We start from the raw sequence: 24,536 nt of genomic DNA, 5'->3' as shown, positions 1-24,536 counted from the left end.
TGCATGCTCTGTTGCCTGTGTCTATGTGCCTGTGGTTCTGTCAGTGTGATCATGTGATGTATCTGACCCCAGGAATGTGTCAATAAAGTTTCCCCTTCCTGGGACAATGAATTCACGGTGTTCTTATTTCAATTTCCAGGAGTGTATTAAGTGGTTCACTGAAAATCGGTTCTCCATAAATTTTGATATACACAGTACATTCATTTCTGTACAACAAACAGAGCCATACCAACCACTGATGTAGCACATGAGCAGCAGTCAGTAAATAAGGTAGATGCTCTGAAGCTTTGGGTGTACCTATTGACAAAAACGTGAACAAGAAGAAGCATATTTCTAGGCTTTACAAACAGTTAAGTTCAACTACTTATGCTCTGTGTACAATCGATAATCATGGAGACAAATGTATCAACCTTCAGACATATTTCCTCTCAGTGCTGCCGTACGGGATAATTTTTGGGCTAACTCACCACTTAGAAACAAAGTATTGATTGCACAAAAGCTAGCAGTAAGAATAATGCGAGGCGTTCACCCAAAGACGTCGTGTAGGTACCTCTTCAAGGAGCTAGCCAATTTAACTGCGACATCTTGTGCTACAAAACATATTCGCTAATGAAACTGGTCATAAATAACCAATGACAATTTGAGAACAACACTGATGTACACACATACAACAGCAGAGAGAAAATGACCTTTGTTACCCATTGCTGAAGCTGGCAGCGGCTCAGAAATGACTTCAATGGCCACCAACAAAAATGTTTTATCATTTGCCCAATAACGTAAAATGCCTTGCAGAAAGCGAAGCAAGCTTTAAATCTGATTTAAAATCATTTCTCCTGGACAACTCCTTCTATTCCACTGACGAATTTCTACTTAAAGACAGGTAGCCAGTTTAAAAAAAAAATCGTATATGTATATCCTGTAAACTGACTCGTTCCATGTCACTTGGATAAAAGAACTGTTCAAATGGTCTGTGGAACATGCAACTAACTAAGTAAGAAGTACGGATCACTGATATGCGCGAATGTGCTTAGAACAGATACCTTCACAACTACCATATCTACTAGGCCATTGCCATCCACACCGGAATGTCCTCTTACTAACCAGAGAGATGTCTCATTGTGTTGGAGGTTCTGTACGATTTAGTACCTGTTAACCTTGATAAAAATCGGCATTACTTTAATCCGCCCTTCACTTGTGAATTCCAGATTAAGTAATAAAAGAGCAGCGCAGGGACTTTGAGAGAGTGTTTAAGATTTTTTTGGGGGGGTTTTTAGGACTTGCAGAAGTTTCTGGATGAGGCGACAGACGGCGTGATCTACTTCAGCATGGGGTCCAACGTGAAGAGCAAGCACTGGCCGGCCGAGAAGCGGCAGGCCTTCGTGGACGTCTTCTCCAGGCTCCGGCAGCGGGTGCTCTGGAAGTGGGAGGCCGACTCGATGCCCGGACAGCCCCCCAACGTCAGGACGGGCAAGTGGCTGCCGCAGTCCGACATACTCGGTGAGTCGCAGCGGCTCCGTCTGTAGCTGTAGCTGTAGACTCCTTTCACTGTGCGGTGAGTTGTTCACGGTACCTCCCGCTACATTTAACACGTCTATTCCTGTACCCTTAAAGCCGTCGGCAGACGGACCGTGCTGTCGAACGTTAACGTTGAGCGTGCCGAGTTCAACGTGCTGCTGAACGCTCAGGAACGATGCGACTTGTGCATACGGTACGTGGGCCCCAACGTGGTATACGCGATCGCAACGCACTCCAGCGGCAGTTGAGGGATGTTTCTAGTTCGTTAATCACACTGTTTACTCAACGGGCGCGCGTAAAATTCCCATATTAGCTCTGTTAAAACGCACATTTCTTCCATCGTCCACGAAAAGGAAAGTGCCACGTCCAATCAATAAGGTCACAGGCTTATGAAACTTCCAATACAAACAGTGCGGTACAAACTTGGAATACTTTTCCGCATAAGATAAACATTATTTCGTCATTCCCGCATTTTAGTAAAACCCCAAGGTTAGTCTTATTTGATCACTGTTCCTATCCAGTAGCATAATCTTTCCAACATGTGAATTACGAAGCGTAAAAAAAAAAAGGAGCAAAATATCTTTATACAAGAAGCGTAACCTGTCCTTTAGATTAAGCCAATCGAACAAAGTCACCCCTCAAAAAAAGGTGAACTTGTCTTTACATAATATCAAATATCATAGTCTATACTTATATTAAACTAATAATAAAGTATCAGAACTTAATAAAAACGCGAATGTTAGGGGAAAAAGTATTGGTTGTGTCAGGACGCGAACTCCCCCCCACCAACAAGAGGACTCACTATCAGAGAGTGACGCTATTCATTACGCTTTTTTTTTTAATCTCATTTTGTTCGCTTCTGTTCGTTGCATCTGCTCAGGGCGGACGTCGTAAGACATCCTTTTAGGTTCGTGGTAGGTCGATTGACTCAGTTTTTTAATTACAGAGGGCAGCTAACCCCCTGACCGAACACGCTGAGCTACCGTGCCGGCTGCCTAAACCAACATCACCCCTCGTGTCCCTATTCATAGTGTCATACCGATATTACCTCTCGCTAAAAACCTTAATCGTAGATATGTTACTTACTGAAATTTAATTATAACACATTGTACCAAGAACAATGCGTTTTGCATGGATCTTCAGTGTGTCGCTGCCTTCAAATAGCCTACTCTCATTATACGCAAGTTGCCACGAATATGATGTTTCTCATTCTTTTATTGGAACGAATCACACACTTAACAACGGGTTTTGCAGTGATTCTCAATTTGCTGGTGCTCAGAAACGGCATATATACATATAGGCTTGAAATGAATTCCAATATGGCGCCTCACAACTCTGTACTGCAGGGAGACGGTGTGCGTGTGACGTAGGCGGCGTTGTGCCATCTCATTGGTCAACGCTCAGATGCACGCTCAGAATATCTGACAAACCAGATATTGCTCTGCACGTTCGGAAAGACTCCCGAGTTATGACGTCAGAAACTCGGCACGCTCAACGCTCAGCGTTCGGATGCACGGTCCGTGTGCCAACGGCTTTAAGCACAGCATGGGTCCTCAGGAGACATCACTTAATAGAGTGCACAATCGCTCAGCTCCCTTGTAGATCCCTTTAGAGCTGCCACATGGCGGGGAAGCAGACTGCTACGTTTCACACCCTTTTCTCAATATTGGCGAACATTCTGTGTGGGATTGTAATCGGATGATTTAACTGGCGACATTGAGGGGGTGTTTGTCGCCAGGTTAGCCGAGAGCGCTAATGCGCTGCTTCCTGGACTCGGGTAGGCGCGCCGTCCCCGGATCGAATCCGCCTGGCGGATTAACGTCGGAGGCCGGAGTGCCGGCCAGCCCGGATGTGCTTTTTAGGCGGTTTTCGACATCCCCCTAGGTGAATACCGGGCTGGTCCCCACGTCCCGCGTCAGTTACAGGGCTCGCAGACATCTGAACACATTCACACTATTCCATGGATTACACTAGATGCAGACAGTTGGGGTGCACTAATTCCATCCCGGGCGGTACGGGGTGGCGGCAGGAAGGGCATTCGGCCATCTGTTAAATTAACCTTGCCAAATCCGATTAACCACGCCGACCCTGCGTCACTGCGGGAAGAAGGCACAAGCAAAAGAAATAAAGAAAAGAAAGAAAGAATTGAGGGGGTGTTTGTCAAACAGTATGTGTATATGTTCCACATCTTCTCCTAAACCTCTGGACCGATTTCAATCACTTACTGTTTGGAGAGAATTGCTGTGGGGGGGAATGAAACACGTACTTATCAAGGGGCAGTTAGCGGGCCGGAAAACTAGTGCAGCTCAAGGCGCGAGGATTCGCAGGCTTAATTCATCCAGAATTTAAGAATCAGAGTACTTAGTGACTTGCAACTAACTTAAAACATAATTTCAAACCTGTAAGAGACCTTTCCTCGGTGCTAACCCCAGAAAATAATGAAAGAAGAAAACTTATCGCTTATACGTTTTCGCTGCTCATGTAGTGATACTGTCGCATTGGCCATGACGTTTTAATTTATTATTTCTTTATTATTAACTGTATTCATCACACATTTTGCATACAGTATTCGCATTACCACTGAATGAAACGGGAAAATTATAGCGCTGTAAGACACATACTTCAGGAGATATGACGTCATAAACACTGAGATGCGTGAAAAAATGCCGCACTATGCATGACGTTTTAATTCCTCGCGTCTTTGCTACTAATTTTATTCGTAATACATTTCGCAGACAGTATCGAAATACTTTACTAAATGTACCTGCAAAATTATACCACTATACGGCGTATTCTCCAGGAGATATGACGTCATGGAGATAGAGCTGCGTGAAAATGGAACTGCAGGACCTAATTCGCTAGAGATACATGTGAATACCTGCACAAATCGGTGTGGAATATGTTACACATATGTGGGATATCCGTGGCACTTGCGTAAATGTTCGTACTCTGGCAAAGCAATGGTAGAAACATCCTCCTAAACCCCTGGAAGAGTTTCAACCAAACTTGGTAGCTACACATATTAGCATCTTGAAACAAGTACTTTTGGGTTAAGAACCATCAGCCTCCTATTAATGCGGAGGCGATAAGGTGGGGCAGAAGGGCGGATGAAGATGTGGTCAGAGTGGCAGAAGGAGGATATGGACGCAGGTATGGATACAATGAAGGGGAGGGAGAAATGGATACAAACAGGAAACAGGAGGAGATGGACAGAGGAAGAAAAGAGGAGAAGATGGACAGAGAGAGATGCGATGAGGAGATCGACTGGGAGAGGCAGATGAGGAGATGGACGGAGAGATGGGGAGAATGGAGTAAACGGAGAAAGGAAAGAGGAAATGGACACACAGGTGGAGAGATACCGCGTGGCTCCCTCGTCGGAGGTTCGAGTCCTCCCTAGGGCATGGGTGTGTATGTTGTCCTTAGCGTAGGTTAGTTTAAGTTAAATTAAGTAGTGCGTAAGGTTAGGGACCGATGACTTCAGCAGTTGGTCACATAAGACTTTACCACAAATTTCCAAAATAAAGGTAGTGGGGAAGTGATGTGGACAGAGATGGTAGAACCAGATGGACAGAGAGAGGGGGAGTAGCAGATGGACTGAGAGAGGGGGAGTAGCAGATGGACAGAGAGAGGGAGGAGTAGCAGAGCAATAGAGAGAGAGGGGGGGGGGCTATCAGATGGACAGAGAGAGATGATGGAGAGGGTGGACAGAGAGCAGGCGGAGGAGACGAACAAAGAGAAGTGGAATCAGAAGATCGGCTAATGTAATAAATACATACCAAGGCAACGCCAGGTACTCAGCTGATGCTGAAATAAAGCTCGTGGTTCATGTCCGCAGTAACCTGAAAGAGTGAGCCAAATTCGCGTTACGATAAACACCTGCGACACATGACAGAGCCTCCTCTGGCCTGTACCAGAGCCTCCACAGAGTGCCCCATTGGGCCAGTGAGCAGTTCAGAGCTCGCATCGTTTGAAAAGAAGAGAAATCGCGACCCGTCGGTCCCCACTACGCGCTTCCATTCAGACAGCATCCAGTTTCTGTGTTGTTAGGCCTACCGAAGACTACAGTCTCAGATATCACAGCCAGCAACAGCCTTTTGTGAGGTACTCGATGCCAAATGTACACCGCATATAGTTCCCTTTACAAAGAAGGCTCAGAAACCGGTTGAGACGGACGCACATTCAATGGCAGAAACAGTTCCTGTCGTGTCTGAAAGCGATTTTCACTGACACCGAACGTCAGTCATCTCCGATCGCTGTCGCTTACGATCATCTTATACTTACCGTTCTTACGCTTCTTACATGGTTGCCAGCCTGAAATTTAGTTGCACTTTCATTTTTGTCTACAACATTTTTACGTTCTAAAATCGCAAATTTATCTTTGCGATATAAATTCCTCGGATTATCTGTAAGGGGCACGACTGAAGCGCACTTGTATCTTTGGTGGGACAGCTCGGGTCTTCAGCCAATGGGAAACGCTTCTGATTTCTGACCGTGGAGCACAGTGGTTTCTAGCGGGCACCCGGCATTCTGTTTCCTGCTTTCAGCCAGTTTAGCTTCTGATTTGGTCGGGTGTGTGATCTGAAGACAGTGTGACATGATTCAGAGCCCTGTTGTATTGGAATTTTTGGTCAGATCTTTACGATTACTTGCCGTCATGGTTAATAGATAATAAATAGTCGTATGATCGAAAAATCCGCAGCCGGCCGCGGTGGCCGAGCGGTTCTATGCACTTCAGTCCGGAACCGCGCGACTGCTACGATCGCAGGTTCGAATCCCGCCTCGGGCATGGATGTGTGTCATGTCCTTAGGTTAGCTAGGTTTAGGTAGTTCTAAGTTCTAGGGGAGTGATGACCTCAGATGTTAAGTCCCATAGTGTTCAGAGCCATATATATGAAGAATCAAATGGTTCGAATGGCTCTGAGTGCTATGGGACTTAACATCTGAGGTCATCAGTCCCCTAGAACTTAGAACTACTTAAGCCTAACTAAGCTAACGACAGCACACACATCCATGCCCGAGGCAGGATTCGAACCTGCGACCGGAGCAATCGCGCGGTTCCGGACTGAAGCGTGTAGAACCTCTCGGTCACGAACGTCGGCTATGAAAAATCCGCACAGTTTTTTGTTGCATCATTCCGCGCACAGGACTTGCACTCTAGGAAAAAGAAGGTGAACCACGAAGAAATTATCCGGATGTGCAAACAAGAAATGATTACAACTTCAGAGCAACTGGATGATTTATTCAAGAGAGAGAACTTGACAAATTGAGAAAATCAATAACGCGGTGGTCACCATCTGGCCCTTACAGAAGCTGTCATTCGGCTTCATATCGATTGACAGGGTTCTTGGATGTCCTCCTGACGGATTTCATGTCAAATTCTGCCTAATCTTACTAAAATGTAAGCCCCGTAGCTTAGGGAAACAAAACTGCGCACAGAATACCGTCCATGTGCTGCTGTGCTGTCAGGGTCCCGCAGATGACAACCAAAGGGGTCCTGCGATGAAACGAAACGGCATCCCAGACCATCACTGCTGACAATTATGTTGGACGGAACCAAATAATGAAGATTAGTGTTTGAAGCTCCGTCGACTTTGAGGTCATTGGAGGCGCAGCACGAGCTAGGAGTGATACAAGGACGAGAAACGAAATCGGTCGAGCCCTTTCACAGAAACCATTCCGGAATTTTCCTGGATCGATTTAGGGAAATCGTGGAACGTCTGAATCGAGAGTGCCAAACGTGGATTCCATCTCGGCTGGCAGGTCAGGTTGGTATCCCACATTTCTCTGGGGCATCTCCAGACACATCTCTGGGATGGAATGTCATTGACTGGAGTAGAATTGTCTCCAGCGATGAGCCCCACTTCGAAGTGAACTCTGATGACCAGCAACGACGTGCCAGGAGACGCACTCGTGCTGTCCCAACCTGACCGTCATCCGCCATACGGCCTGAGAAGAAGGACTGGTGGTCTGGGATGCCACTTCTTTTTATAGCAGCACAGTGATACGAAGACGATATTCTACGCTGCATTTTGTTGCCCTTCTTGCCAAGTAGTCCTAGACTTATCCTCCAACAAAGCAGTGGCAGTACACGAGAGGGCCGCGCTGTCTGTTGCAGCCCACAAGAACGTGCGCGCCTTCATCTCGCACGGCGGCCTGCTGAGCACGCAGGAGGCGATAGCGCGCGGCGTGCCCGTGGTGGCGCTGCCCGTGTTCGCCGAACAGGAGCTGAACGCCATGCAGGCCGTCCAGCAGGGCTTCGCCGTGCTGCTGCAGCTGCGCAACATCACCGCCGAGTCGGTCCAGTGGGCGCTCGACCAGGTGCTCAGCGAGCCCAGGTAGCCGGCCGGCCACGACAACACCGCGATTTATCACATCAAACTGTACGGTTCCAGGGACCTTCCCAAGTCTCAGACCTATGACGTATACAGGGTGTTACAAAAAGGTACGGCCAAACTTTCAGGCAACATTCCTCACACACAAAGAAAGAATATATGTTATGTGGACATGTGTCCGGAACCGCTTACTTTCCATGTTAGATCTCATTTTATTACTTCTCTTCAAATCACATTAATCACAGAATGGAAACACACAGCAACAGAACGTACCAGAGTGACTTCAAACACTTTGTTACAGGAAATGTTCAAACTGTCCTCCGTTAGCGAGGATACATGCATCCACTCTCCGTCTCATGGAATCCCTGATGCGCTGATGCAGCCCTGGAGAATGGCTTATTGTATCACAGCCGTCCACAATACGAGCACGAAGAGTCTCTACATTTGCTACCGGGGTTGTGTAGACAATAGCTTTCAAATGCCCCCATAAATGAAAGTCAAGAGGGTTGAGGTCAGGAGAGCGTGGAGGCCATGGAATTGGTCCGCCTCTACCAATCCATCGGTCACCGAATCTGTTGTTGAGAAGCGTACGAACACTTCGACTGAAATGTGCAGGAGCTCCATCGTGCATGAACCACATGTTGTGTCGTACTTGTAAAGGCACATGTTCTAGCAGCACAGGTAGAGTATCCCGTATGAAATCATGATTACGTGCTCCATTGAGCGTAGGTGGAAGAACATGGGGCCCAATCGAGACATCACCAACAATACCTGCCCAAACGTTCACAGAAAATCTGTGTTGATGACGTGATTGCACAATTGCGTGCGGATTCTCCTCAGCCCACACATGTCGATTGTGAAAATTTACAATTTGATCACGTTGGAATGAAGCCTCATCCGTAAAGAGAACATTTGCACTGAAATGAGGATTGACACACTGTTGGATGAACCATTCGCAGAAGTGTACCTGTGGAGGCCAATCAGCTGCTGATAGTGCCTGCACACGCTGTACATGGTACGGAAACAACTGGTTCTCCCGTAGCACTCTCCATACAGTGACGTGGTCAACGTTACCTTGTACAGCAGCAACTTCTCTGACGCTGACATTAGGATTATCGTCAACTGCACGAAGAATTGCCTCGTCCATTGCAGGTGTCCTCGTCGTTCTAGGTCTTCCCCAGTCGCGAGTCTTAGGCTGGAATGTTCCGTGCTCCCTAAGACGCCGATCAATTGCTTCGAACGTCTTCCTGTCGGGACACCTTCGTTCTGGAAATCTGTCTCGATACAAACGTACCGCGCCACGGCTATTGCCCCGTGCTAATCCATACATCAAATGGGCATCTGCCAACCCCGCATTTGTAAACATTGCACTGACTGCAAAACCACATTCGTGATGAACACTAACCTGTTGATGCTACGTACTGATGTGCTTGATGCTAGTACTGTAGAGCAACGAGTCGCATGTCAACACAAGCACCGAAGTCAACATTACCTTCCTTCAATTGGGCCAACTGGCGGTGAATCGAGGAAGTACAGTACATACTGACGAAATTAAAACGAGCTCTAACATGGAAATTAAGCGTTTCCGGACCCATTTCCACATAACATCTTTTCTTTATTTGTGTGTGAGGAATGTTTCCTGAAAGTTTGGCCGTACCTTTTTGTAACACCCTGTATATATGCAGAATCAAGTGACGAGTGAAAACTTGTACCAAGACAAGGATTCGAACCTGCGCCTCGTGCTCCGCTGACCACAGTGGCTCAGAACAGCTGCCTGGACTACACTAGCAGGCCTCCCTCCTCAATGCAAATCCCCAATCAGGAAGGCCAAGCTGGTGAAGTGGTTGCCGATTCTGCCTGCTGAGCAGGAGACCCGGCTTCGAATACTGGTCTCAGTACAAATTTCCATTCGTCACTTCAGTCTGCATACATACATCGACACGGCAATACATTCTACAAGTACTAAATCTAAAGCACTCTGAAGATCTTCACGCACTTTTCTTCTGACAGAGGTGATGTGGTGGTTGACGCATTACTATTATTTCTATTGTTGTAAGTACCGGGTGATCAAAAAGTCAGTATAAATTTCAAAACTTAATAAACCACGGAGTAATGTAGATAGAGAGGTAAAAATTGACACACATGCTTGGAACGACGTGGGGTTTTATTAGCACCACCCTATATTCCTAGACGCGTGAACGATCTCTTGCGCGCGTCGTTTGGTGATGATCGTGTGCTCAGCCGCCACTTTCGTCATGCTTGGTCTCCCAGGTCCCCAGACCTCAGTCCGTACGATTATTGGCTTTGGGGTTACCTGAAGTCGCAACTGTATCGTGATCGATCGACATCTCTGTGGATGCTGAGAGACAACATCCGACGCCATTGCCTCACCATAACTCCGGACATGCTTTACAGTGCTGTTCACAACATTATTCCTCGACTACAGCTATTGTTGAGGAATGATGGTGGACATATTGAACATTTCCTGTAAAGAACATCATCTTTGCTTTGTCTTACTTTGTTATTCTAATTATTGCTGTTCTGATCACATGAAGCGCCATCTGTCGGACATTTTTTGAACGTAGGTATTTTTTTGGTTCTAATAAAACCCCATGTCATTCCAATCATTTGTGTCAATTTGTACCTCTCTATCTACATTATTCCGTGATTTATTCAGTTTTCAAATTTATACTGACTTTTTGATCACCCGGTACCTACTTTTTACTTTTCTTTACACATTCAGGCCAACAGCAACGCATGCAGCCACAGTTAATCTGCTTCTGGCTTCTGCAGTCTTTGTCCAGTTCTCCAACACTCCAGTTGCAGCAAGTCTTCTCTTACTCGGTCAGTCTATCTCTTCCTAGATCTTCTCAATTGTCTGATGCCTGATGAGATACATTCCACTCTAATTTTGGACTACCGTGTTTCTTCCACACTGCGTGACCTGCCCAATGCAGCCTTCTGCTTTTCATCACCCGAACGACGTTAGGCTGTTTGTACATCTACATTTACATACATACTCCGCAAGCCACGATAAGGTGCGTACCACTGCCGGTCGTTACCTTTCCTGTTCCACTAGGAAATAGAGCGAAGGGCAACACTGCTGTCTATATGCCTGTGTAATCTCTCTAACCTTACCTTCTGGTCCTCACGCGAAATTTTTGTTGGCGACAGTATTATCATTCTACAGACTGCTTCAAATGCCGGTTACATAAATTTAATCGATAGTACTTCGCGAAAAGAACGTCACTTTCCCTCCACGGATTCCTATTTGAGTTGCTAAAGAATCTCCGTAAGAATTGTGCGTGGTTCGAACCTGCCAGTAACAAATCTTGCAGCCTACCTCTGAATTGTTTCGATGTCTTTCTTTCATCCAGCCTGCTACGGGTTGCAAACACTCGTACAGTACCCGACAATGGATCGCACTATTGCGCTGTATGCGGTCTCCTTAAGAGATGAACCACACTTCCCCAAAATTGTCCCAATAAACCGAAGTCGACCATTCGCCTTTCCTACTACAACCCCTTACGTGCTCATTCCATTTCATATTCCATATTGCTCTGCAACATTACGCCTAGGTGTTTAATCGATGTGCCTGTGTCAAGCAGCACACAACTAATACTGTAGTCGAACATTATCGGTTTCTTTTTCCTACTCATCTGCTTACCTTACATTTTTCTACATTGAGACCTAGCTGCTATTCATCAAAACCAACCAGAAATTTTCTCTAACGCATCTTTTATCCTGCTACAGTTATTCAACGACGTCACTCTCCCGTACATCACACATCATCAGCAAACAGCTGCAGACTGCTGCTCACCCTGTCCGCCAGATCGCTTAGGTATCATCGTCGTGTCATTTGCTTCAAACCTGATATTACTCAAACTGCTCCCATTTGTGTGTGTATTCCCATAAGATGACTTGCAATATACTCTTCTTAAACTTTCTTTTCAAGTAAGTCCACTCTATCCTGTATTGAAGAACCGTTCTATATTACTTCTTCGGCCTCTTCTCTAGTGTATTGCACATGCTCTTGAATAACCTGACCACAATAAATTTTAACTTCATCCTTGCCTTGCTTACATTCATTAACTTGATTTTGAACAATTTTTTCCCAAGTCTTGCTTCTACGTGTTCACTTTCAGTTCTCCTTCAATTTGTTTGTCCTCTGTCGCCGGCCGCTGTGGCCGAGCGGTTCTGGGACCTTCAGTACGGAACCGGGCTGCTGCTACAGTCGCCGGCTCGAATCCTGCCTCGGGCATGGATGTGTGTGACGTCCTTAGGTTGGTTAGGTTTAAGTAGTTCTAAGTTCTAGGGGACAGATGACCTAAGATGTTAAGTCCCATAGTGCTCAGAGCCATTTGAACCATTTTATCCTCCGTCTCCTCTTAAATTATTTCATTTTTAAAAGATGTTACCTCCTTTTTACTACCTCGCTATTCTTTAAGCTCGTCTTCAACCTCTGACTTTTTGTCTAATTTAAACTTTTCTCGTAGCTTTTTGAGCTCTGCCAATTGCTCACTTACTTCTTTGATTTATCTTTGCCCTCCAATCTGTAACCGCCCTGATAAATTTGCTAGATACTTCGTCAGCCCGTGTCGTGATTTTGAAATGAGAGTTAGTATGATTGTCGCGTAATAAATATTTCGCGTGAAGCGCCGCTGCCACACAGGCAAAGGTCAGTTGTGGAAACTAAGCCACTGAATATTAACAGTAATGTTATGAAGGAATACACTAAATAAGAGAGCACGTACATTCGCGAGTGAGTGGTTCAAAATAAGAATTAATACTGTTAGGGAAATCGGTCATAAGTATAGTTACGTCGGTACACACTCAAACATATGCGATGCTGGTAGACCTCCTTAATTCATACAATCTTATGCAAACCGTATTCTTTCCAACGAGAGTGCAAGGGAACAGTAGAACAACCATAGACAATATTTTTGTTCATTCGTCATTATTAGAAGGGCATTCTGTTAGCAAAAAGGTGAATGGCCTTTCAGATCATGATGCACAAATTTTAATTCTAAAAGATTTTTGTGCTGCAACACATGTTAAATATAGTTACCAACTTTTTAGGAAAGCTGATCCAGTTGCTGTACAGACTTTTGTAAACCTTATCAAGGAACAAGAGTGGCAAGATGTTTATAGTGCTGATACAGTAGACGATAAATATAATGCCTTCCTCAAGACTTTTCTCGTGCTCCTTGAAAGTTGTTTTTCGTTAGAACGTTCAAAACAGGGTACTAGCACAAACAGGCAGCCTGGGTGGCTGACTAAAGGGATAAGAATATCTTGTAGAACAAAGTGGCAATTATATCAAAACGTTAGAAACAGTCAAAATCTAAACGCAGCAGCCCATTACAAACAGTATTGTAAGGTGCTTAAAAAAGTTATTAGGAAGGCAAAAAGTATGTGGTATGCAGATAGAATAGCTAAGTCTCAGGACAAAATTAAAACCATATGGTCAGTCGTAAAGGAAGTGGCTGGTCTCCAGAGACAGGTCGAGAATATAGAATCAGTGCGTAGTGGGGATGTCCGTGTTACTGATAAGTCGCATATATGTACAGTACTTAATAATCACTTTCTGAATATAGCAGGTGAACTAAATAGAAACCTAGTCCCAACAGGGAATCATATAGCGCTCTTAGAAAAAAGTGTTCCGAGACTGTTACCTGAAATGCTCCTCCATGATACTGACAAGAGGGAGATTGAGTTAATAATTAAATCACTAAAGACCAAGAACTCTCATGGATATGACGGGGTATCTAGCAGAATACTGAAGTATTGTTCCACGTATGTTAGCTCAGTACTTAGCCATATCTGTAACTTTTCCTTTAGGAGTGGTCGGTTTCCTGACCGATTAAAGTACTCGGTAGTGAAGTCACTTTATAAAAAGGGAGACAGGGATAATGTTGACAATTATAGACCTATTTCTATGCCATCGGTGTTTGCTAAAGTTATCGAGAGGGTTGTATATACAAGGTTACTGCAGCATTTAAATTCACATAATTTGCTGTCAAATGTACAGTTTGATTTTAGAAATGGCTTAACAACTGAAAATGCTATAGTCTCTTTTCTCTGTGAGGTTTTGGACGGATTAAATAAAAGGTTGCGAACGTTAGGTGTTTTCTTTGATTTAACGAAGGCTTTTGACTGTGTTGACCACAAAATATTACTGCAGAAGTTGGAACATTATGGAGTAAGGGGAGTAGCTTACAATTGGTTCGCCTCCTACTTCACGAACAGAAAGCAGAAGGTAATCCTCCGCAATATTGAGAGTGGTAATGATGTTCAGTCCCAATGGGGCACTGTTAAATGGGGCGTTCCCCAAGGGTCGGTGCTGGGGCCACTGCTGTTTCTTATTTATGTAAATGATATGCCTTCTAGTATTACAGGTGATTCAAAAATATTTCTGTTTGCTGATGACACCACCTTGGTAGTGAAGGATCTTGTGTGTAATATTGAAACATTATCAAATAATGTAGTTCATGATATAAGTTCGTGGCTTGTGGAAAATAATTTGATGCTAAATCACAGTAAGACTCAGTTTTTACAGTTTCTAACCCACAATTCAACAAGAACTGACATTTTAATCAGACAGAATGGGCATGTTATAAGCGAGACGGAACAGTTCAAGTTCCTAGGCGTACGGATAGATACTAAGCTGTTGTGGAAAGCCCATGTTCAGGATCTTGTTCAGAAACTAAATGCCGCTTTATTTACCATTAGAACAGTGTCTGAAATAAGTGACATTTCAACACGAAAAGTAGTATACTTCGCATATTTTCATACGCTTATGTCATATGGTATTATTTTTTGGGATAATTCTTCTGATTCAAAAAGGGTATTTTTGGCTCAAAAACGGGCCGTTCGAGCTATGTATGGTGTAAGTTCGAAAACCTCTTGTCGACCCCTATTCAATAGTCTGGGAATTTTGACATTGCCCTCACAGTACGTATTTTCTTTAATGTCGTTTGTTGTTAGCAATATTAGCTTATTCCCAAGAGTTAGCAGCTTTCACTCAGTTAATACTAGGCAGAAATCAAATCTGCATCTGGAATACACTTCCTTGACTCTTGTGCAGAAAGGAGTGCAGTATTCTGCTGCATCCATTTTCAATAAGCTACCACAAGAACTCAAAAATCTTAGCAGTAGCCCAAACACTTTTAAGTCTAAACTGAAGAGTTTCCTCATGGCTCACTCCTTCTATTCTGTCGAGGAGCTCCTGGAAGAGCTAAAAAATTAAGCAAATTCCAGTGTTACATTCTTGATTTTCTTTATTTAAACTAACGACCTGTCGCCTGAATATGTTTCTTATATTTCATTTTATCTGTTTCTATAATCGTGTTATAGTTTCATGTATTGACTCGTTCCATGACCATGGAGACTTCTCCTAAATGTGGTCCCACGGAACAATAAATAAATAAATAAATAAATAAATAAAAAATCGTACGATCGGGGTAGAGGCACGTACGTTCTAAGTGCTATTATTCCCCGTGGCCTGGGTAAAAAGAGTTACGGTTAAAATGCATTTATTCACCTAAGAAGGAAAAGAATCAGACTTCGTAATTAAACGAAAAGAAAGATCGCAGGTTCTGAGTGTCGCGGCAAATGTGACCTAAATATTGGAACTGACATCGGCGGCCACGAAGGGAAAGAGATGAACACATTCACGCACCTCTATTGTTGAGCTGCGCCGCCATGAAGATCGACGCCTCCATCTAAATTCTCCACACAAAATTAAAATAATAATAATTCCCAGAGTTACAGGATCTGGGATCCATGGTATCGTAAACGACAAAAATCACTGTGTTCATAAATAGCTTTCATTGTATAACACAATTTCACTTTAAAATTACACAGCACGTCTTGTCACCAGGACATGAGAACAACGGAAGGTAACTATTACTAAAATCAATAGACTAAGAGCGTAAATCTCCTTTTGTCCGTCAGTATTAAATACTTTTCTAATTAATCCTTGGCATGAGAGTCGAATTATTATCTATATATTTATCAATAAAAAATTTATTAAGTTCCTTTATAAGCCCTCGCTTCACTTCCTCAGTTACTTCACTTACGACCTGCCTGTACAAATTTTGCATCGTATAATTCATACACTTCTACTTAAGATAGTTCCTATTGGTATCTGATGCCATTTCTCTTTCTTTCCTGCTGGTTTCCTTGGACTCCCTGCTGATTTATCCCCTACTACTTTCAAAAGTATATCTCGTCTATTCTTCTCTGTTGGTCATTTTGAATAGTCACTGTCAAACATAAGAAAAGTGTCTCAGTCACTGACTAAATAACACTTAACATCTGCTCTCCAATTACAGGGAAAGCTAACTAAAGTATAAAATTCTCAAGTCTTGCCATGTACTTCGCCATGTATGTCGATGGCAGGATCCACCCTTAATTAATCTTCCTATCAGTAATTATCGTGTTCATGCAAAAAAGGAATATCTAATAAAATATTTCAAATAAAAATGAAAGCCGATGAATTATTTTAAAGAGTGGCGAAGCAACCTGAATGCTCGCTAATGAGTCGAATACTATTTAATGCTGAGATAACTTAAATACATATTAATCTTTACTCTTTCTCAAATTTATTAAATAAAAGTCTCACTGGTATTAGAATAATCAACATAAACAATCAAGCTTCCTCAGTGGCTCTACAGTGCTGCAGTATGATAAGTTCTTAAGTGTAAACAAAGCTTGTTCACCACAAAACTATCCAGTCTAAATGCCCTACCAATGGAAATTCTAGCTATTGTGCTGTGATTGGTCGAAGCTGCTGTACGATGGGCATAGTTCGCAAACATTTGAGGTGAAATATTGCATGATACATCGCAAAAGATACGTAAACATACAAAAGAAAAAGAAAAACACATAAGCGCAACTAATATCAATGTATATACAGGGTGGTCCATTGATAGTGACCGGGCCAAATATCTCACGAAATAAGCATCAAACGAAAAAACTACAAAAAACGAAACTCGTCAAGATTGAAGGGGGAAACCAGATGGCGCTATGGTTGGCCCGCTAGATGGCGCTGCCATAGGTCAAACGGATATCAACTGCGTTTTTAAAAATAGAAACCCCCATTTTAATTACATATTCGTGTAGTACGTAAAGAAATATGAATGTTTTAGTTGGACCACTTTTTTCGCTTTGTGATAGATTCGCTGTAATAGTCACAAACATTTGGCTCACAATTTTAGACGAACACTTGGGAACGGGTAGGTTTTTTAAATTAAAATACAGAACGTAGATACGTTTGAACATTTTATTTCGGTTGTTCCAATGTGATACATGTGCCTTTGTGAGCTTATCATTTCTGAGAACACGTGCTGTTACAGCGTGATTACCTGTAAATACCACATTAATGCAATAAATGCTCAAAATGATGTCCGTCAACCTCAATGCATTTGGCAGTACGTGTAACGACATTCCTTTCAACAGCGAGTAGTTCGCCTTCCGTAATGTTCGCACATGCATTGACAATGCGCTGACACATGTTGTCAGGCGTTGTCGGTGGATCACGATAGCAAATTTCCTTCAACTTTCCCCACAGAAAGAAATCCGGGGACGTAAGATCTGGTGAATGTGCGGGCCATGGTACGGTGCTTGGACGACCAATCCACCTGTCATGAAATATGTTATTCAGTACCACTTCAACCGCACGTGAGCTATGTGCCGGACATCCATCATGTTGGAAGTACATCGTAATCCTGTCATGCAGTGAAACATCTTGTAATAACATCGGTAGAACATTACGTAGGAAATCAGCATACATTGCACCATTTAGATTGCCATCGATAAAATGGGGGCCAATTATCCTTCCTCCCATAATGCCGCACCGTACATTAACCCGCCAAGATCGCTGATGTTCCACTTGTCGCAGCCATCGTGGATTTTTCGTTGCCCAATAGTCCATATTATGCCGGTTTACGTTACCGCTGTTGGTGAATGACGCTTCGTCGCTAAATAGAACGCGTGCAAAAAATTTGTCATCGTCAAGTAATTTCTCTTGTGCCCAGTAGCAGAACTGTACACGACGTTCAAAGTCGCCCCCATGTGATTCCTGGTGCATAGAAATATGGTACGTGTGCAATCGATGTTGATGTAGCATTCTCAACACCGACGTATTTGAGATTCCCGATTTTCGCGCAATTTGTCTGCTACTGATGTGCGGATTAGCCGCGACAGCAGCTAAAACACCTACTTGGGCATCATCATTTCTTGCAGGTCGTGGTTGACGTTTCACATGTCGCTGAACACTTCCCGTTTCCTTAAATAACGTAAGTATCCGGAGAACGGTCCGGACACTTGGATGATGTCGTCCAGGATACTGAGCAGGATACATAGCACACGCCCGGTGGACATTTTAATCACAATAGACATACATCCACGCGATATCGACCTTCTCCGCAATTGGTAAACGGTCCATTTTAACACGGTTAATGTATCACGAAGCAAATACCGTCCGCACTGGCGAGATGTTACGTGATACCACGTACTTATACGTTTGTGATTATTACAGCGCCATCTATCCCAAAGCGAAAAAAGTGGTCCAACTAAAACATTCATATTTCCTTACGTACTACACGAATATGTAATAAAAAATGGGGGTTCCTATTTAAAAAAAAAAACGTAGTTGATATCCGTTTGAGCAATGCCAGCGCCATCTAGCGGGCCAACCATAGAGCCATCTGGTTTCCCCCTTCAAGCTAGACAAGTTTCGTTGTTTGTAGTTTTTTCGTTTGATGCTTATTTCGTGAGATATTTGGCCCGGTCACGATCAATGGATCACCCTGTATAATAAGTTAAAACAGAATAAAATCATATAAAGACAACGCTTCAGGAGCAAAGCAAAGGCATCTGTTAGACCGTACCTGTCTGTCTTCTGTGGCTTTCGCGAGAGCCTCTCTATGACTAAGTGCGACTTCAGTGGCTCTCTTTCTTTCTAATCGTCTGGCAACGAATTATTGCACTGTAGATACACCACATGTATCCTAACAGGCAAACCATAGCTGGTCGTCACTGTAGCTTAATGGTCAACCCGTAGGCTTTGTACATAAACAGGAAGTGGTTCAATTCCGTGTTAAGTTGTAACATACTTTTGTCCTTCGTTGCCATAAGAGACGCGTACAGTGTGGGGAATACGCCTCTAGTCTGATGCACAATTGTTAATTTTCCAGGGCAGAAATTATGGTTTTTAGACTGCATATCAACGAGAGTCACGTTTGGCGGCGAGTATGACAAAATTCGCTGCGATATTTGCTGTTAGCCCACCTATACGGAATGACTATGAATTTTGCAAGTAATAATAATAATAATATGCTCTGCAAACTATATTAATGATGAATTAATTCCAGCAAAGTCTACGGGAAGAGCGAAGATTTATACTGACTCTTATACAGTCTACACATCAGTAGCACGAAGTGAGGACTTCTTATCGTTATGTCACTGAATTCTGGCAAAGGTCAAGGTACACCCAACGATTTGGAAGTGCTTTAGCATACTGGTCGCGGACCACTCAAAACTTCTCTTGTTTAAGAAGTCAGTTCACTAGGTTTAACTTTGAAACATGGAATAAATAACTGTAACGTACATCGTTTAGTATCGTTGAGGTAGTTTCTGCCTGGACTCGGCCTTGACAATATGTCAGGTAATAGTTGTCATAAAAGCATTCAAAATACAAATCTTTTGGACCATGCATATCGGGTGAAAGACAATTTGGCGCTTGCTTCTTTTTGGTTAAGAGTGGCCCGAAAAGAAACTTGCATTATCGGCATGAGAATATTCCCGTGCATAATTAGTTAATAGTAAGACAGTGATGCATGATTATAAGAAACGACGTGGGCTACGATTATCTGTACCCAGTATCAGATCAAAACTAACTACACACCTATTAGTGGCTGTTAATATGGAGTGTTTCCAGCTTTCACCTTTGTAACAGCTTTCTCTCTGATGGGAAGACTTCCAGTGACGTGTCTGAACGTCTGTGGATGTATTTTAGCACATTCTTCCTCAAGAGCAGAAACCAGAGAAGATACTGACGTTGGTTTTTGGGGTGTGGAGCTAACTCGACTTTCTAGCTCATCCCAAAGGTGTACCATTCGGTTTAAGTCGGGACTCTTGGCAGGCCAGTCCATTTCAGGAATGTCACTGACGACAAGCCATTGCCTTACAGACTCTGCTTTATGACAGCTGATAGAAACAATCGTCCTCTCCGAACTGTTCCCGCGCTGTTTGCCGTACACTATGCTGTCAATTGTGGTAACATACTTCCTCATTTAGCATTTTCTTAAATGCAATACGGGGACCTCATCGTAGCCATGTAAAACACCCAACATAAGGAACACAACCCCCTCGATACTTTGTTGTTGCCGCTACACACGACGGCAGATAACTTTGCACAGGCCTTTCGTCGGGTTGCCACCGCGTACAGCCTGGTTCGTCATCACTCCAAATGGCTCGTTTCCACTGGTGCAATTTCCAGTGCTCTCTCCCTTTACATCACTTGAAGCTTCGCTTAGCGCTTGCTAGATGTGACCCGCTTCATTGCTGTTGTGGAGGGAGTGCATTTGACGCTGTCACAGTACTCCGATTTCGTGGTTCGGTAAAATTCAGTAAAACTTGTGGGAAGTTAGCTTTCACGTGTAATAAGTTGAGTCCGGGTTAATTAAGTCTTACACAAATCACTGCCAAATCCTTCCTTTAAACATGGCTCAGTAGCGATATGCTACTGAGTTTGCCGGATCGGCTTATAGGGTTCTGGGCTGATTCGGGTAGCTGGGCTACAGAGCAAACTTTCCACCCAGTATACTTCTATTATCGGTATTATAATGATCCCGTCATTGTGATAAGTGTACTGTGAGGAAGTAATCGGTATCGAGCGGGGTCAGTTTGCAACACACATGTCAGATTTGATGCAGGAGTCGACTGTGGAGCAGAATATCTCTGCACCAGACTCAGCCGCACTGAAAACATACGTGCACCGGCGAAATGGGTCCTGGGAGGAAACTGTACTGGCGCTGCACGAAGAACCTGCTCATCGCAGGTTCTTCCGGGACGTCGCCACAGCTGCCTTGCAGAAGGTGGCAGAGCACTAGAGATTTACCACCCTCTCCTCATGGACTCCCTCCTTCGAAGAGTGCAGACGATGATTGACCTGGGAGGCCTTTGAAAGGAATACAGGGTGTCCAGAAAAGGACTCCCTGATTTCAGAATTAAATATCTCGAAAACTAAGATCGATAGAGGAATGCAGTAAACGGTATGTTTATTGTGAAAGCTGTAAGAAGTTTATACAGCAGTTTGAAATAATGGTTACAAAAGCTGCTAACAGATGGCGCTGTAATCGCCATACGTAATGCCTAGCATAAATAGTGATCCGAAGCCCAGAGCGATCAGTTCCACTATTGAAACGTGAAAGGAGGTTAGCGTACCGAAGGAAGAGATTAAAACCGTGTACTCCATTGAACAACGCGTTTTTCTGGTGCTAGAGTACCACAGGTTAGAAGAGAGTCCTACGGCAACAAGGCGAAGTTTTCAAGCACGATTTAATGTTCCAAAAGGACCCGATGCGAAAACCATTCGTACGCTCTTCGCAAAATGTCAACGAACAGGCAGTGTAACTGATGGTATAGTGGGGCATGTTGGCCGCAAGCAAACCGCAGTTATGCCTGAAAATATCGCCACAGTTTCTGGAATTATTCAGCGAAATCCAATGTCATCCGTCCGTAGAATTGCATCTGAGACTGGTTTGAAGCGTTCCAGCACGCAGAAAATACTGAGAAAGAGCCTACACATGTTTCCATTCAAAATTCAAACGCACCAGGCCATACCCGTACGAGCTGTGCAACAAAGGGTTGCCTTTGCTAATCAGATGCTCACAATGATTGATAGTGAAGGATTTGATGTTGGCTGCATCTGGTTTACAGATGAAGGACACTTCCACCTGAATGGATACGTGAATAAGCAGAACTGGCGATTTTGGGGTTCCGGAAAGCCATATTGGTGTGAAGCGAAACCCCTGTATTCTCCTAAAGTTACTGTGTGGGCTGCAGTATGCAGCAGAGGCATTATTGGCCCTTTTTTCATTCGAGAAACGGTCACTGGTGCACGTTACGTTGCAATTTTGGAACAATTTGTCGCCACACACCAAGCGTTAGAGGATCGACCAGGTACTGAATGGTTAATGCAAGATGGAGCCCGACCACATCGGATCGAACAAGTGTTTCGCTTTGTTGAGGAATACTTTGGGAATCGAGTCATTGCTTTGGAATATCCCAAATTTACTGGTGCAGGTATGGATTGGCCTCCATATTCGCCGGATTTGACTCCCTGTGACTTTTTTTTGTGGGGCACAGTGAAAGACACAGTCCACCCGAAGCATCCCGGCACGCTGGACGAGCTTGAATCGGCGATCTCTGTGGCATGTGAATCCATTTCGGTTGAGACACTACGAAATGTGACGGCGAATTTCATTCTTCGTTTGCACCACCTCTGTAGTGCCAATGGTGAACGTTTTGAAAACATTGTGATGTGATTGTTTGCAAAGATTGTTTTCATACGATTATTTCACTTATGTATGCTGATATGAGCTGTACAGCGTACAGCGCCATCTGTTAGGAGCTTTTGTAACTATTATTTCAAACTGCTGTATAAACTTCTTACAGCTTTCACAATAAACATACCGTTTACTGCATTCCTCTATCGATCTTTGTTTTAGAGATATTTAATTTTGAAATCAGGGAGCCCTTTTCTGGACACTCTGTATTAAGTGCTAAAGAAACCACATGTAGAGTCCCTTTTGGGGTCCGAGAAACTCTTACTGTGAACCGCGAACTGTTCGTTCAGTTAACTTCGTGTTTTCTATAGATTACACACATTGACGGAGTAAAACAAAAACCATTTGGTGTAACATATAGAAGAACAATAAAAAGCGAAGCTATCGAGGACGAAATGCAAGAAATTTAAGAGAATCTACATCCAAGGGAAGAATGAAAATAAAAAGAGGACAATTGCGACGGTGATGATGGTGATTGATGTAGACACTGACGATACTTGTACGTAAGTAACAGATGCTTTTCCGACCTGTAGCATTTTCCCAAGGATCCCATTTGTAGTATTCCGTGACGGCTCCTTCTGAAAAATGGAAGCTATTTACATCAGATAATTGTTTTGCTGCTACAGAATGGTACGCAAAATCGTTTGAATGACTCGAGAGTTGTACTATAGGACATGAATAATGTGATTACTAGAACCACTAACCGCATTTGCAGAAGTCAGATTTAATACAGTACTGGTGATGCATCGTCGTAATAAAATTTTACATCAGAATAAGTACAAAAACGAATTATTTGAACTACTTGTACACTGTAATTCATACACTGTTAAATATTTTCTTTTAGCTGAAACACGCAGCATTTTATTGAGTTACGTGCAATAGTGCCTCGCTTCCTTCCTCTATCCTATCAGTCGATCGACGAAGTATTATTTAGAAATTTTTTTTTTTACTGTTTAATTTATTAAGTTTCCGGAACTTTCGGGAAAACTGTAGCATATGTCTGGTAGGTTACTATTTGTCAGTCGCACAGTCGTCCAACTTTGGTCTCCTTTTTGTGTTTTGTCACTTTTGAAGTATGACATGCCGTGTCAAACTTCATTACAAAATTTCGCGATTTCCTATCTCTCTGGAAAAGCCCTTGAAGAAAATTAGCTGCTCTAACAACATTTGGAATTTGGAGCAGCTAATTACGCTGAAATCCATATCGCGGTGTAACGTTCTAGAGAAACGAATCGTGCTGTTATTTAATTTTTACAGAGTACATGTGGAAATGACGTGAACGTAATTTTGGTTGAAATCCGCAGGTACCGCGAGAACGCCCAGCGGCTGTCTAGGATCTTCAACGACCGCCCGATGAAGCCGCTGGACGAGGCTGTCTACTGGACAGAGTACGTGGTCAGGCACCAGGGGGCACCACACCTCAGGTCCGCGGCGCTGGACCTCACCTGGTACCAGTACTTCCTACTAGATGTCGTCGCCGTGCTGGTAGCCGCGGCCGCGGTGCTGCTCCTAGCGGCGGGGATCGCAATCAGGGCCGTGTTGCGGCTGTTCGCCGGCAAGAAGGCAGCGCCGCCTCAAACCGCGAAGAAATCAAAGAAGACGCACAAGAAGGATTGAGCTTACTTAGTTTACAGTGTTTTTACATCTGACATCAGCTCTGTGAAAATTTCAAGCTGAGAAATGCTCATTATTCATACTCATGTCCGCGTAAAATAAATCGCCCTTCTTCTGCTTTCTTCATACGGTGATGAAATGTTGCATTAGACCTTACAAACGCTTCTCAAGTACACTGGCGAACTAATCGCAATACAGCTAACAGAACTACTTCAGAGAGTAGTGTGTCAGACGCACTGTGACGTCTTTCAGCTGCGAATAACTTTAACTTATTGGTCGAGAAAACCTCCATAAATGACGACAGTACAGTGGAAACTCGATTAACCGTCATCTTCCGGACCGTGGTCGTGACGGTTGAGCGAATAGACGGATAACAGAAACACTGTATTCCTCCAAAACATAACCTCAATCAATTATTTTATGTATAGACATATATCACTCTCACAGTAATATAATAATATTTCGGAGCGAAAACAAATTAAACTCGATTGTAATAGCA

At 43.6% G+C, this 24,536-nt stretch overlaps 1 protein-coding gene across 1 annotated transcript in view; it reads left to right on the top strand.

Annotated features, from left to right (window-relative positions):
* Positions 1-24,163, top strand: part of LOC124711694 (UDP-glycosyltransferase UGT5-like) — a 137,875-nt gene extending 113,712 nt beyond the window's left edge. The window contains exons 4-6 of the mRNA XM_047241893.1: positions 1,275-1,497; positions 7,631-7,850; positions 23,728-24,163. Coding sequence (XP_047097849.1) covers positions 1,275-1,497; positions 7,631-7,850; positions 23,728-24,040 — 756 coding nt within the window. The 3' untranslated portion in view covers positions 24,041-24,163. The remainder of the gene's footprint in view (positions 1-1,274; positions 1,498-7,630; positions 7,851-23,727) is intronic.
* The last annotated feature ends 373 nt before the right edge of the window (positions 24,164-24,536 follow it).

Source organism: Schistocerca piceifrons, chromosome 8 (assembly GCF_021461385.2).
Source record: "Schistocerca piceifrons isolate TAMUIC-IGC-003096 chromosome 8, iqSchPice1.1, whole genome shotgun sequence".
Lineage (NCBI taxonomy): Eukaryota > Metazoa > Arthropoda > Insecta > Orthoptera > Acrididae > Schistocerca > Schistocerca piceifrons.
The sequence above is the reverse complement of the archived record's forward strand: the minus strand, read 5'-3'. Positions and strand labels throughout refer to the sequence as shown.